The sequence below is a fragment of the Alexandromys fortis genome, unplaced genomic scaffold (genome assembly GCF_014885135.2).
Source record: "Alexandromys fortis isolate MF-2015 unplaced genomic scaffold, M_Fortis_MF-2015_v1.1 scaffold_211, whole genome shotgun sequence".
Lineage (NCBI taxonomy): Eukaryota > Metazoa > Chordata > Mammalia > Rodentia > Cricetidae > Alexandromys > Alexandromys fortis.
This window is the reverse complement of record NW_026068103.1, coordinates 865,110-880,723: the sequence shown is the minus strand read 5'-3', so window position 1 is coordinate 880,723 and position 15,614 is coordinate 865,110. Positions and strand designations below refer to the sequence as shown.

General features: G+C 47.3%; 1 protein-coding gene across 1 annotated transcript in view; it reads right to left on the bottom strand.

The window, feature by feature from the left end:
- The window catches only part of Prep (prolyl endopeptidase), a 107,117-nt gene that overhangs the window by 80,729 nt on the left and 10,774 nt on the right, over positions 1 to 15,614 (bottom strand). The window contains exon 3 of the mRNA XM_050123948.1: positions 268 to 401. Within this exon, the coding sequence (XP_049979905.1) occupies positions 268 to 401 (134 nt within the window). The remainder of the gene's footprint in view (positions 1 to 267; positions 402 to 15,614) is intronic.

Here is a 15,614-nt window from a genome sequence, read left to right as displayed (position 1 = left end):
CCAGAACAGTCAGAGCTATGTGGAGACCCTGTCTCAAGGAAAACAAAAGGAAGGGTGAAAAGCAATAAAGGAAAAAAAACCCAATGTCAGCCTCTGGTGTGTGCATATTCCCTCACTCTCCCACACACCAATGCATACACACATCTCTCTCTCTCTCTCTCTCACACACACACACACACACGCACACACACGCACACGCACACTTTAAAAAAAGAAAGAAAACACCAAGCTGGAAAGTGAAGAGGGAAGGCAAGCACCCTCACACACCGCTTTCCTTTCTTGAAGTGGCAGCTGTACTTGGGGTAGTCATACAGTTCAGTCATTCTCTCCTTGTATAATCCTCGGATTGGACACTGCTCAAGAAACGGCACCGTGATCTTGTTCTGTGCCTCCACGAAAGCCTGCAGAGAATTAGAGGACAGAAGGCAAATCAAATATAAAATGTCCATGTGGAACATCATCCTTTAGCATACATCAGCAAAAGTGTTAACTTCTGAGGGTGGATGGATCGTAAGGTTACCTGTAACTCAGTCAGTAGGACCAGTGACTTCAGAGAGAGACAGAGAGAATGTGTGTGTGTTCTTTGCTATATGGTATTTCTAGACTGGTATGGGCTACAGAAGGATATTCTATTTCAATAACCAAGCAAAATATAACTTTCCCCTTGGTAATTAACAACTGACTCTTACATTGCACCACCTCAACTAATGCTTACAGAGCAAGTATCAACTCATTAAAGTCTCACCTTTAGAGAAGATTCCTTTATCCTTCTTCCGTCCCCAGCCTGTGTGTGTGTGTGTGTGTGTGTGTGTGGTGTGTTCATGCACACTGTGGGATAATGCTCTTGTGCACTGTAAAGATTTGTCACTAGTACTGGTTTAATAAAACACTGATTGACCAGTAGCCAGGCAGGAAGTATAGGCAGGGCAACCAGACTAAGAGAATACTTGGGAGAGGAAAGGCAGAGTAGCAGTCACCAGCCAGAAGCAGAGGAAACAAGATGAGAATGCCTTACTGAGAAAGGTTCCAAGCCATATGGCTAAACATAGATAAGAATTATGGGTTAACATAAGTTAGTTATTAATAAGCCTGAGTTAAGAGGACAAATAGTTTAAAATTAAGATAAGCCTCTGTGTGTTTCCTTGGAACATCTGCGAGACTGGGTAGGACACAAACTTCCATCTATGAGAGAGACAGAGAGAGAGAGAGAGACAGAGAGAGAGAGACACAGAGAGAGAAACAGAGAGAGAGAAACAGAGAGACAGAGAGAGAGTTCATCCCACAGCACCTAGGAGGAGGTCAGAGGACAACCTATGGAAGATGTTTTTCTTCTTCCATCATGTAGGTCCCAGGACTGGAACTTAAGCCATAAGGCTTGGTGGAGACAAGTGTCTTTGCCCACTGAGCCAAGTCCCCAGCCAGAGCAGAGCCTCATAAAAGAGGCTGAATTCCATAAAAGAAAGCTAGATCTTGAAATGGTTGGAAAACTAGCCAACATTATACAGCTAGGGAGTGAAGCTGGCTTCTGATCTATGCTCTTAATAAACACACTGTATACAGCTTAGTCATATCCTTAGACTTTATTTATAAAGTCCCAAGGGTTCAGCTTAAAGCCCCAGGCCAAATTTAGGAGAAAATTTAGGCAGCTTTTCAATGACTTTGCTTTATCATATTATCTAAAACCTACCACTATGTCAACTCTCATCAGAGAACTTCACTAAAATGTGCAATTGAAAGTTATTTAGATATTCAGAAGAATGGAAGTGGCACTGGGTAAGAATGTCAACAATCATGGTTTATAAGAAAAGGAAAGGGGCTGCAGGAAGTCGGGAGACCTTGGGGATGAAGGCCTCATCCTTGCAGTCAGTTGTATCCTGTAATGCAGAGTCACAGTTTAGCTAGCACTTACCGATTGTACAGAATACTGGGTTTCACCATGGCTTCTTCATACATGCATATAATGTACTTTGAACTAATCCACTGAACTCCATTACCCTCTCCTGTCTTCATTTGCCTAAGTGCCCCTATAATTCACATCTGGGTGTCATTAAAAGGAAGCAGGTGTAACTGTACCGGAACTATGTTCAGTGGGCTTTGTCAGATGTCTACAGGCAGAGGAGCAGCCAGGGGAGGCCAGGAAATAACTGAGCACGTGATGTCCTGGATGGCAAAACACAGCATCCCTTCAGTCCATTTCTGGATACAGCTTAAGCTGCCGAGGCCCATCCAGGCTCCAAGTGCTATTTTAAGAGGACAGATAAGTCTGGGTTCTCCTACTGCGATCTCACACTGAGAGAAGCGGTGCCACAACCCATTAATGTTTATGACTTCAAAGGAGAAGAATGCTGCATATGAATACAGTGATTAACAAGGTTTTTGTAATTCAAGAAACATAATTCAAACAAACTAAAATTGAGTCCCTCACAATATGACTCTCAGTTGTTTCTTGCTATGGATGGGCAAACTCTGCTCGTGGGCTACAGAGTCAGACTCTGCTCAGAATTAGACTGCTTTGGTCCTGCTCTGCTTTTGGAAGGTCCTTCAGCTAAGAAAGATGTGCATGCATATGTTTGTGTATTAATATTGTGCATGTATGTGTGTGTGGACATGTACTACATGTCTGTGTATTGTGTAACAGTTTCTTCCTAGACTAAAACATTGTATCCTTCAGGGAAGCTCTTTAAACAGGAAGATAAACTCAAAAACTCCTCAGGAAGTCCCTGAAACTGACCAGATTCACTAAAACCCATCCCTTCCAGAGCAAGCAGAGCCAAGCTGCAGAGAAGTATCTCAGAGGAGTCCAGCTGCCAAGACTCACGACAAGCTGAGCTGCAAAGATTCCTAGACCAGACCAGCTGCCCGAAAGAAGGAGAAATCAGTCAAGCTGCTTGGAATAGGTTGAGACCAACTGAGGCACCTGGAAAAGATACCCTAAGCTGTTGAGCTTCCTGTAGGCTGTGCAGTATGCTCTAGGAACCCAGCTCTGTGAGCTGTCACTCATGCTGGGGTGGGCTTTGGTGAAGCAGCTGTCTTTGAGTCACTTCTGCTCCTGTAAATAACCCCAATGAAACTCATGGTTCACCCAGCTGGACTTTGGTGGTGTCCATACTCTGGTGTACCGTGAGCAGACATGAATGTTGCATCTCCCCCGGAAAAGTTTTGTCACACAACAACATGTGTAGAGATCAGAGGTCAACACTGGGTGTCTCCCTCAATTGTTCTTCATCTCATATTTTTGAAGACAGGGTCTTTCACTGAGCTTGGAGCTTGTCAATAGCTAGACCACCTGGCTGACAAATGGGAGGCATCCTCCTGCCTCTGCCTCACTAGTGCTGAGATTCTTGGTGTGTGCTGCTATGCCTGGCTTTTTATACAGGCGCTGGAAACTCATGGTTGTGTGGCAAGACTTTACCCACTGAGCAGCTACCCAGATCCTGTATGTTTTTTATAAAGGGTCTGGACAGAGGGCTGGCTAGGGGGGTGTTGCTCATTGGTAGAGCACTTGCCTAGCATTCAAGACCCTGAGTTTGATCTCCAATACTTGAGGGAAAGAAAAAAAGGAGGGAACGAAGGGAGGAGAAGGAAAAGAAAAGAAAGAGGAGAAAACAAACGAAGGAAGGAAGGACAAAGAATGAACTGGAGATGGGGAAAGACCACAGGACTGTGCTGACAAAAGCAGTTACTACGTGGCCCTGCAGTTTGCTGATCCCAGCTGGCTCACCAAGGGTGAAGGGTTTGCTGATTTTATATAATCCACACAGTAGCAACAGTTTGGAGATCAGTGTCCAAGAGTGTGGCCTAATTTTATTAGGGAAGGGAACACTATGCTGCTTCAAAGACAGAGACAGAAGCAAGGTGTTAAAGCTACCTGGTTTAAAGTCACCCATCAAGTGGACCTCAACAGTTTATTCTTCTTGACTACATTAAAATAGATTTATGTATATATGTGATACATATCATAATAGTGACTATATTATCAGTATAGTAGAGACTGGGACTGCTTTATACTATCAACAGAAACAGTGACGCATACATACTGTATGTGGAGATGAGGGAGAAGGGATGGGTGGCCTGAGCCACCTGTGAGATTTTCTGCCATCCATGAAGCATTCCTCAGGGTCTAGCATGCACTAACATAGATCTTGGCATTGTGACGGCACAGGTGATGGAACTGAGGCAAAATCTCTGCCATCACGGGGCACACAGTCTACTGAGACAGACACAAAACTAGCTGTAGAGTTGTTGAGCATTCAGCTCAGTGGAGCAAGGCTGCTGCTCAAACGACCACTTATAGACCACATTAGTCCCCGACTGCTCTAGTTCCTCGATTGCTGGCTTCTAACAGGCAAGGTAAGACAAGGGTTGAAACTAAAACTGTTGAAATCCTTATAACAGTTTGACACACTGACATTTTTGTCATATTTTATAACGACCAACCCTGCTTTGGAAATGTACAAACAAGATAACTATAGAACTTGAAGACACAGAAAGAAGGTGTTTACTCCATCAGGAGGCCAGGGAGGGAAGCTCCTGGAGGAGGGAATGTCCTCAACTGAGGTCTGAGAGCTTGGGAGAGTTGCCAGGCAAGGCAGGGCAGAGGTGTGGCAAAGACAACAGCAGGTGAGTGGCCCTGGCAACAGAAGAGCCTGACAGGTGTGAGGAAGAGAAAGGCCAGCATACTGGGAATGAGCAGGAGAGGAGGCACCAACTGAGGCTGGATGACCGGTGTCCAGGACACAAATATAAAGGTTTAGTCTTTCATCCAAAGATAAATGAGCCCCAAGTGGGCACGGGCACAGGAAATGCGATTATCTTCTGAAAGAGCTCCCTACTTTCATAGAGAACGCACTATGGGACTACAAAAGTGGAGAGAGACCCAGGCGGGAGACTGAGGCAAAGTTCCAGGCTAGACTCAAGTCAGTGGAGCAGCTGGACTCGGAAGGAATGGGAGCATCCACGACCTGAGGTGGAAATAAAGATGAGACACAATGTACATCAGTCTGCAGTGCTAAGGGCAACTCTTTTAGAGGGCCCTGCCAAGTTATTCTAAGAAGGGAAACAGTCTGAACCATAAGCAGGACTCCCAGCAAGCTGAGGACCTGGCTGATACCCCTCTTCTCACTTGGGATGCTCACCTCTGTATATCCAGCCTGGAACCAGGCTGCACTCTGGCCTCAGAGAGTCCGGGGAGTCAGTGTTCAACAGACTCTTAAGTGTCTTAAGTGTTTCCTTTTGCTTCTCTGCCCTGCCTCACACCCCAGGACCACAACAGGTGCCCCCCCCCCCCACTGTGAACGCATCCTAGCTGTCCTCACACGGAAGGGACATGCAGCTGCTACCCTGGGCAGAATCATGCTGCAAGGGATTTTCAACTCAGTCCAGTTTTGCCATCTCCCACCCACAAACGTTAGATGACTACCTTAAATAGAGCAATGTTTAAAGACCGACGTCTTCCAAGTCAAATGTTGAGATGCAAAACCCAGCAGTAAAGCTCACCGTCATCCCTTCTTCATAACTTAGAGAGCCCTTCGTGGGGGTGGATTTTCTGTAGAGCATTTTAACTTGGCTTTCCTGGGATGTCCAATTCTTTTGCTCTTAATTACATACACTATATATTAGTACATACATATATAATAGTTCTGACTTCTTGATCTAAGAATAAGAACAAGTTTGGGAGAAGAGAGGTCAAGGGTGAGGGTGAGGAGAGGAACGCAGCCAAGTGGTTTGGGAAGATGTGATCGAGTGAAGAGCGTTCAAACCCTGCTTCTCCAGGGGCTTCGGCCACCACAGTAACAAGTAGAATGTACTAAAGTCAGTGAGACACAGCCCCTTAAGACAGGATAGGCGGGGAGCCTCTGCATTCAGAGGGGTAGTCACTGAGACACAGTCCCTTAACATAGCACATTTGGGGAGTCTCTGAAGGGGTAGTCACTCCAGCCCCTTAACACAGCATATTTGGGGAGTCTCTGAAGGGGGTTGTTACTGAGACACAACCCCTTAACACAGCATATTCGGGAAGTCTCCGAAGGGGGTCATCACTAAGACACAGTCCCTTAACATATTCGGGGGTCTCTGAAGGGGGTCATCACTGAGACACAGTCCCTTAACATATTCGGGGGTCTCTGAAGGGGGTCATCACTGAGGCACAGCCCCTTAACACAGCATATTCAGAGGTCTACGAAGGGGGTCGTCACTGGGACACAGTCCCTTAACACAGAATATGCGGGGAGTCTCTGAAGGGGGTCGTCACTGGGACACAGTCCCTTAACATAGCATTTTCGGGGAGTCTCTGAAAGGGGTAAAAACAAGGCTTTTTTTCTTATCCACAAATGAATACATTTGTTTATTCAAAGCAACAAACTCTCCTCGCCTTACTTGCTTTGCTATTACAATATTTACAATGAAGCCCAGGCTGTGAGCAGTGGCCACACCTGTAATGCCAGTACCTGGGAAGCAGAGACAGACAAGTCATGAATTCCAGGCTGGCCTGGGCTACAAAGTAAGGCCTCATGGAAGAGGTGGGTGACGGAAGGGGAGAGGGGGGATTAGATCTGCAGCACACTGTGACTACATTTACTCAGCAGGCAGGCACGCCCTCATCTGAGGTAGAGCTTGTGAAGTGCATTCTTAACACAACTAAAATGTAAGAGCAAGGCTACCTAGATAAGAGTGGCTGTGTTTGGGAGCTGAAGACTCTATGACCCATCTGCGACCCAACAGTTCAGGTTGTCCCTGACACATTGTACTTTCATAAACAAAATAATCAAGACTGATGGTAAGAGCCACGGAGACAATCTCATCACTATCTTACTAGACATGGAATCAAAAGAAGCCACCTTCAGTGGGAGGAGTAAAATGGAGGCTATCGGGGGTCAGAGGTCAGGGTGGTGGACAGTGGGTGTCACTGAGGAGATGTTGGTCAAAGGACACGAAGGTTCAGTTAGGAGGAGAAGGCTCAACAAATCTGGTGTATCCCGGTGACCAGAGCTGACGACAGTGCTGCACACTTGAAAACTGGCTAGAGGAGACTGTTTCCACCAGAGCAACAGTATGTAAGGTAATACGCTGCACAGCTTGGTTTAGACATTTGCAACCTCTAAATGCATGAGACTAGGTTGAAAAGAGCAAACAACTGACTTTTAACCTGTCAACTAAAAACACGTACACACTTAAGGAGGAGGGATGCAGATCCACTACTGACTGGCTTATATGAATATATGCATTCTTGCTTTGCCTTTCTAAGATGAAGTATAAACCAAAAATGCGGCTCACTAAAATAAGACATCCCTTCCACAATCCTTGCATAAATGAATAAATATGATGCCCACTGTGACCCAGTAACTAAACATCTCCACATTGCATGGTGTGCAGCAGAGAGATGAATCAGGGACAGGACAGGACACAAGCTACCGAAGAGCAAGGGAAGGAGAAGCCACCTCCAGGGCAGGATGTGGCCTGCAGGCCGTCGAGTGACCAGGGATTCTGGGGACAGGCCCTCCACAATCCTGCCTTTTCAAATGCCACCGTCAAGTAAGGACAGTGCGTCTACACGCCACAGACCGGAGTAATTCCTACTGCACAAACCATCGGTCCTCCACACCCCCCTCAGACTCATGCATCAGGAATCAAAGAATCTGGAAAAAACAACTGCATCTTACTAGACACATACAGGCTTCCCCCTCCCCTCGTCAATACTCCTTAACCAATACCTCAGATATTCACGAAGGTCTGCTCGAGGTCTTGCAAGTGGATCCGGGGTTGGCTGCAGTGCACAGGTAAAGTGCAGTCACAAGCCATTTTACCCTGGGAACCTGAGCATTCGAAGGGTCTGGTGTTCGTGGAAGGCCTTGGACTCAGCCCCCGCAGATGCCCAGTGATTATCATAATTAGCGAGTAAACCAGCTTATGGAGGAAGTGGCTGGTGTCCAGCAAGGCCTGGCAGGAAACCACATCCAGCCAGAGTGCAGAGCTGAGTGTCTGGAAAGCCAGTGGAGACACACATGTGGATCCCTTCTACTCTGGCAGAGCCCACCAGTTCCTCTTCCTTCCAGGGCAGGGCATTCACAGACAAAAGCAGCCCAGGGACGGCAGAGCTTGTCCACAAGGCCAAGAGACCCAGGACCTGAAGGGGCTCATGCATGGTCAGCGGGCCACATGGGCCCCTCAAAAGCCCAGCTCGCCTCCCTGCTTACTCCTGACTCTGCTTACTCCTGACTCTGCTTGCTCCTGACTCTGCTTGCTCCTGACTCTGCTTGCTCCTGACTCTGCTTACTCCTGACTCTGCTTACTCCTGACTCTGCTTACTCCTGACTCTGCTTACTCCTGACTCTGCTTACTCCTGACTCTGCTTACTCCTGACTCTGCTTGCTCCTGACTCTGCTTGCTCCTGACTCTGCTTGCTCCTGACTCTGCTTACTCCTGACTCTGCTTACTCCTGACTCTGCTTACTCCTGACTCTGCTTACTCCTGACTCTGCTTACTCCTGACTCTGCTTACTCCTGACTCTGCTTGTTTTCTCACTTGTTACTGTCAACCGAGGGGACAGGAAGGAGAAACCCTCGTTTGACCAGAGAGTCAGGCACCATTCATCACCTAGTCAAAGCTAAAATTGCCATCTCATTTGGGTCTGAGGCTTTACTGACCAAAAGTCTGGTAAAGAAATTTAAAATTCAATCCTAAATACCCAATTATTAAAAAATCGAAACATCCCAACACTCACGAGGCAGAGGCAGGCGGATCTCTGTGAGTTTGGGCCAGCCTGATCTACAAGAGCTAGTTCCAGGACAGGCTCCAAAGCTGCAGAGAAACCCTGTCTCAAAAAACAAAAAATTAAAAAAAACAGAAGAAAAATTAAAACAGAAGACATATCCTCTCCTGAATAATCAATAAGCAAATCCAACACACAGTAAGTATATTTGGAAAATAAAAACAAGACACGGAGCAGGAGATACGGCTCAGGGAAGTGATTTGTGCAGGCTGGAGAACATGGGCTGGGACTCACTCGCTCAGCTTGGCTCCGGTCAGCCTGTCTAAGTGCACTGGGGAGCTGCAGACTGAGCAAGAGTTGTCTCAAAAATGAGGTGGACACATGTGACAACTTCATGTGTACTATCTTACATGGAAACATTATCTGTTCTCTCTCTCTCTCTCTCTCTCTCTCTCTCTCTCTCTCCCACACACACACACACACACAAAATTATAAATTAGAGAACTGGCCAGAAAGTGTGTGTGTGTGTGTGTGTGTGTGTGAGAGAGAGAGAGAGAGAGAGAGAGAGAGAGAGAGAGAGAGAGAGAGACTGACTACTGGAAGCTAAAGATCATAAAGTGTGCCCAGCAAGTGATTCTTCTAGGTACCTTTAGGAAAGAAAGCCTGACCCCTGCTGGCCAACCAGAGTATCTACTCCTCAGATCCCAGGCCAGAGCAGAATCCTCAAGGGAGAAGCTGCAGCTGGGGTAAGGTTTACCTGCATGACTCTCACAGGCACTGGCAGAGGCCACTTGCTCTAGTCCACAGAATTTTATTAGGGCTGCATAGGGCAAGGGCTTGGGACTGAGTGCACTGGATATGCTGAGCACTGAGAGCAGAGATCTAGCTCACGGTGCTAATGACGAGCACCTGATTCAGGAAGGTGCCCTGTACTCCCACAGAACGCCAGGGTGGAAAGCAACCAACAGTTCTGCCCTCGGTCTTAGACTCTAAAGTCAGCTCGTGCCCCATGAGGCCTTATCGTCTGCACCTGCTCTTTCTTACTCAGGATCCAGGGTCCCAGGGCTGGCACCTCAGCTGGACCAGCACTACAATCCCATGCTGGCTCCAGTCTGTGCTATCCCTCTGCATTCTTCTGTACGTACACCCAGTTCATCTGAATGGCAGTTTCCCAGCAATTCTTGTCTAAATAGATGCTTTCTTGAGATGGGAGGTAAACACTGGTAGACAGATCACTTCATCTTAGGAGGCAGCAGGCTGTAAGGACTGTGAAACAAAAAGAGTAAGACCTTCTGTCCCTACCACCACAGCAGCCAGCTAGGAAGCAAGCAATGACCTAATGAACAAAGAGCCCGGTTCCAGAAAACACCACATGCACTCCCAGATCAGACCGAACCCGAAAACACACATACCCTGCGCTCCATAAAGCAACACTGCTACAAGCTGCTTTCCTTGGGGTTCAGCCATGCTAATCACAAGGCCTAACAGACAGTTCTAGGAGCCCACAGTTTGCTGAACAAGGTGAGAGCGGTCACCCAAAACCAGGAGAGGCTGACAGGAGCTTGTTCCAGGGCCGACTGAGAAGTCTAAAAAATGTCTACAACAAAGAACTAATCATTGAGGGAAACTAAAGTAAGCATTCATTTTTATGAAGGGAGCCTGGGACACAATTATTTGTTTATTTATTATGTATACAGTATTCTGCCTGCATGTATGCCTGCAGGCCAGAAGAGGGCACCAGATCTCATTAGAGATGGTTGTGCCCCACCATGTGGTTGCTGGGAATTGAACTCAGGACCTCTGGAAGAATAGCCACTGCTCTTAACCTCTGAGCCATCTCTCCAGCCCCAAGCATTCATATTTTAAAAAGAAAAAGTAACTAAGAAACTTATGAGTAAAAAATTTAAAAGCCATAATTTGTAAGTCAAAGAACTTTTTATAATTAATTTATTAAAGATTTCTGTCTCTTCCCCGCCATCACCTCCCCTTTCCCCTCCCCCTCCCCCAATCAAGTCCCCCTCCCTCGTCAGCCCAAAGAGCAATCAGGGTTTCCTGCCCTGTGGGAAGTCCAAGGACCACCCACCTCCATCCAGGTCTAGAAAGGTGAGCATCCAAACTGCCTAGGCTCCCACAAAGCCAGTACGTGCAGTAGATGGGATGTACTCACTCATATTTGGTTTCTAGCCATAAATAAAGGACATTGAGCCTATAATTAGTGATCCTAGAGAAGCTAAATAAAAAGGAGAACCCAAAGAAAAACATATAGGCATCCTCCTGAATATTAACCTTCATCAGGCGAGGAAAGGGGACAGAGACAGAGACCCACATTGGAGCACCGGACAGAAATCTCAAGGTCCAAATCAGGAGCAGAAGGAGAGAGAGCACGAGCAAGGAACTCAAAGAACTTTTTTGCTTAAAAGAAAAAGTACATTCAGCCTCAGCTCTAGTCAAACTAAAGGGGAGTGAGGAACGGTGTTCAGAAGGGACACAGAAACAGTCTCATAGGGAGGTCGCGGAGCACAGCGCCCAACCTCACACCAGCAAACTACAACGCCTTGGTAAAACGGACAGTCCCTGAGAAATACCGGTGGTTAAAACTGATCCAACAGAAGTCCTGAACAGAGTGGTGGAAAACTTCGGGACGGCTCAAAAGTTAATCATAGCATACGGAGTTGTCCCACAGCTCAAGAAGCGGGTAACTCCCGTGCTCTGTAAACTGCCCACTGGGAGTGCGGGGACGAGCACGTGCTAAGTGCCTGCAGCTCTGATGAGAGGCTCTAGCCCATTTAATCATTTCATTTTCACAACTATGTGAGGTGGTTTTCTTCAAATTACACGGAGGGAGAAAAGAGTAAAAATATGACCACACGACCACTCGATTTGTGGAGCTAGAATTCATCCCCGTTTTTACCTCTAAAGCTGTTCATTTAGTGACTACACATTACCACTCGGATAATCAGATCCCAAGGTCTGTAAGGGTTCTAGGAGTTGCTGGACGCCATAGGGTAGAAAGAAAACTCTGGAAAGGAAGACCAAGTAAGGAGCTGATAAGGGTCTTGATGCACAACCAGCCTACGGCGGGCATGGGTGAGAACAAGGAGAAAGGGGAGCATATGCAGGCACGGCTGGGTGCCCGAGACTCGCGGTGACTCAAGGGCCCAGATCCAAATGCTCAGGTTACACAGAAGTCCAAGTGTTTTGATAGCTCGGCTTCCCCAGTGAGAAAAACTAGGCCACCCCACACACACACACACACTCCTACACACGCTGGGATTTACAAAGACACTATATACAAAGAGAGGGAGTGGAACTGCAGGGCCTGGCAAGTGGGCCCTACATAAACCTAAGGTGGCCGGTACTTCTTCTAATCACTGTCTTAGCCTCCTCGGAGTCAGTAATCCCAGGCTTCCTAGGTCTTAAAAACTAAGGATGGGAACTGAGATTTCCACCAAAGCAGGGCGCTCCAGAAGAGGAGCGTCCGTGCCTTCCACTGGCGCCTCCAGTGTCGTCCACCGCAAATGGACTAAGAGCAACTAAATGTAAATGTGGCCCTCAGCCCATCCCTGCAACTGCCCTCAAATCCTTGCTGGGAATTCCTCACTTGCCTAAATTGTCCAGAATCGGTTTCTACTGCTTACATCAAAAGCTCTGGTACAAGGCCAGTGAGCTGGCACACACAATCCTAAGTACCTGAGCTTGACACCCCAAACACACATACACACAGCGTTAATAATAAAATTAAATAACTCAAAAACCCTGGGACAGAAGCAGACAGGGAGAAAGCGAACCAACAGGGAAGGAAACGCTGGGCACCAGCAACTTCCTCATACCTTTGACAGTTTTGCCAGCGAGAGATCAAAAGGAATTTGTACCCGAAATACGCAATCTCAAGTGTGGGTTTAGGTAAAGTATGTTTACAAACGGACCCTGGCTACACACTCCCACAGGAGGTAATGAGCCATTTGCAGGACAGAAGTCCTGGAGGCTGCAGTAACATGTGGCCGTGTGTTTACTGAGAGCCTGTTCTGCCTCCGTTTGATAAAGTGGCACATAGTGTAATTCTCCATCGAGGTCCTGACATTAATGAGTAGGTAGAAGCGCTTTTCACAGGCCCACTTTGCCAGTGGGGCTCGCAATGTACCAATTAGAAGGGAGACACCAAACAGCTTTGAAGTGACCGCTGGCCCAGTTTAATCATCACACTTAAGACACTGAAATCAAGTTTTCAAGTGGGGTGGCAATCAAGACAAAGAACGTATCTTTTTTTTTTTTTGTAAAAAATATCTAAACTTAAATAAAAGGGAAATCTGGCTAAGTTTGCGGAGGAGATGAAAAGTCTTTAAAGCCAAACTGAGGTGCTGACTAGGAAAGCAAGCTGAGGGGCCGGTATGCTGTACGCTGTGGGGTCTTGGTTTACTCACCGTGTATGTTAAATGGAGTTTCACATACATAGCGCATGTTCTCACACGGGTGTCATAATGCCACAGCTACATGAATAAACAAAATTTTGTTTTTCATATGTGTGTGTGCGCACGCACACATGTATATGTGTTCACACATGTGTGGCCACACCTGTGCATGCAGACACACGTGCGTATGATATATAAAGATTGGTGTCAGGTGTATTCCTTGACTGGCCTCTATGTACTGTAGCAGGATCTCCGGCTGAACCCAGACCTCACCGATTCAACTAGTCTAGTTAACCAGAGTGCTCTAGGGCAGCAGCGCTCAACGTGGGAGTCAACAGCGCCCTCACAGGGTCACCTAAGACCATCAGAAAACACATATTTACGTTACGATTCACAGCAGTTGCAAAATTACAGGTAAGAAGCAGCAACGAAAATAATGGTTTTATGGTTGGGAGTCACCACAACATGAGGAGTTGTATTAAAGGGTCGTGCATTAGGAAGCCCGAGAACCACTGTCCAGGGCTTCCCAGCTTCTTCCTCCCGTGCACTGGAATGACAGGGAAGCCACCACATCCACTCCACTTTTACATGGGTTTGGGGGACCTGCACAGCAGCCCTCACGGTTGTACAACAAGCGCTCTACCCCTGAACTGTCTCCCCAGCGCCCATTCATTGTTCTTATAAAGGAAATGAACGCTACACTTAATAGCTTCCTTAGGTCCCAGAAGTACACATAAAACTCAGGGCCTGCTTGTGCCCTCTGATTTCTAGGTCATCTAACAAACATTCCATTCCACCACAGAAAAGCATCCTCTACGCTGGAGGAACAGAGCAGACACCTCCATCTGTCGTGAGGACTTCAAAGAGCACAGTAACCCAGACGAGTCTACAGCTGAGTTCCTGCCTGCCTCCCGCCAGCGCCCATGGCTACTTCACAGCCCTGGAAGTCCTCTGAGCAAGCTTCCACTCCATGGCTTTCCTGCAACCTGAATGGGAAGATGATGCAGTCAGAGGGGTGCCTGTTCACCTGGATCTGGACCACACCAGGGAAAGCTCTTGCTCCAGGTAGACCTAGGCCAGACTAAGACACACAGCAGCTCCTGGTTTAACACTAGAGAGCAAAACTAAAGCAAACCAAGCACGTAGAAAACTAATCGCAGCTGCTGCAGGAACAGAGCCCGAGAAAGTGGGCGCTTTTCTCCTGAAATCTGTCCTCTGCTGGTCTACCCATAGAGGTCATTAATCTCATAGGAACTATTGGATTATTTAAATGTCCTAGACAAGGAAAGGAGAGGCATTGGAGAAAAGAAAAAAGCTTCTTGTCCCCAAGACGGAAGGCGGTCTATCCTACCTTTCAGCCCTTGCCAGCAGGTGTAATGAGTACCATAAAGAACCCGTTCAACAGAAGACAGGGCAGAGAAGGTACGAGATGCTCTAGGAAGGGGCACTAGCAGTACACATTCTCTAAAACAAACGGCAGTTCATCTTCTTTGCTTAGAAAGGAGAACTATACACACAATGCTTTGTATTGATTTTTTTTTTCTGGGTGCTATTAAGAATTCTCTCAAGACACAGAAGAAAAATAGAGCTGCTAGTCTCTCTTTCCAGGAGTGGCTCTCAAGAGGAAAAAAGCCATCGGAGACATGCAGCTGGCTATACATTTGGCTCCTCAAGTGCCCAATCCCCAGGCGTTTTGATGAAATCAGAGATTGACTCGGCAGGCAGAATTTAAGCAGTTATCTCTTGAAAGGTGTAAATGCGTCTTTTCTCTGTGCCCGCCTCCTTCAGCCACATGGTACCAACTCCAAAAAAATCAGTTAAAAGGGTGAAGATGCCCTAAGACGCACAGGACAAAGGGAACGTGATTACAGACGCCACTTCAATCTAGACCTGAGGGCTACAAAGCCAAGCCTGGAAAGTAAGAAGAAATTATTGCAATGGGGGGGGTGGGGGGCACGGGGAGAGACAATAAAAAGGTGCCCTGTGGACTGCTGCCAGCTCCTGGTAGAACAAACACAAGTTTACAACTCCTGCAGGGGCCCAAGATGCCAAAAGCAGGAGAAGCCAACTCTAAAGACTGAAGGGTCGGGCAGAGGAAGAGGAAGGTTCCCTTACAGATATTCAAGAGACCAGAGCTCCTCCTGTATAAGGCATAGTGATTTCTGAAAGGTGCTGGCCTTGGCAGCCAGGCCACCACTGATCTTTAAGACAGTGGTTTACAGAAGCTCTTCACTTACCTGATAAACCTATGGGAAGTTTCCAACAAAGTCAGGACTGCATTTACTAGACCCAACTTACCAAGGCACAGCACTGGCAACAAGATACACTGTAAGGCTTCGGTGGCTGACTCTCATTCCTGTGACTGGACGCTCTGGGGCCACAGCTGCCACTATGGCCAGTAAGCCCCACACTCCTTCACCGGCCGAGGAAGACACACTCGAAAGCCAACTACCACTGCCGCTCACCGCACACTGCTTCCCCTACTGCAGCGCTGCCAA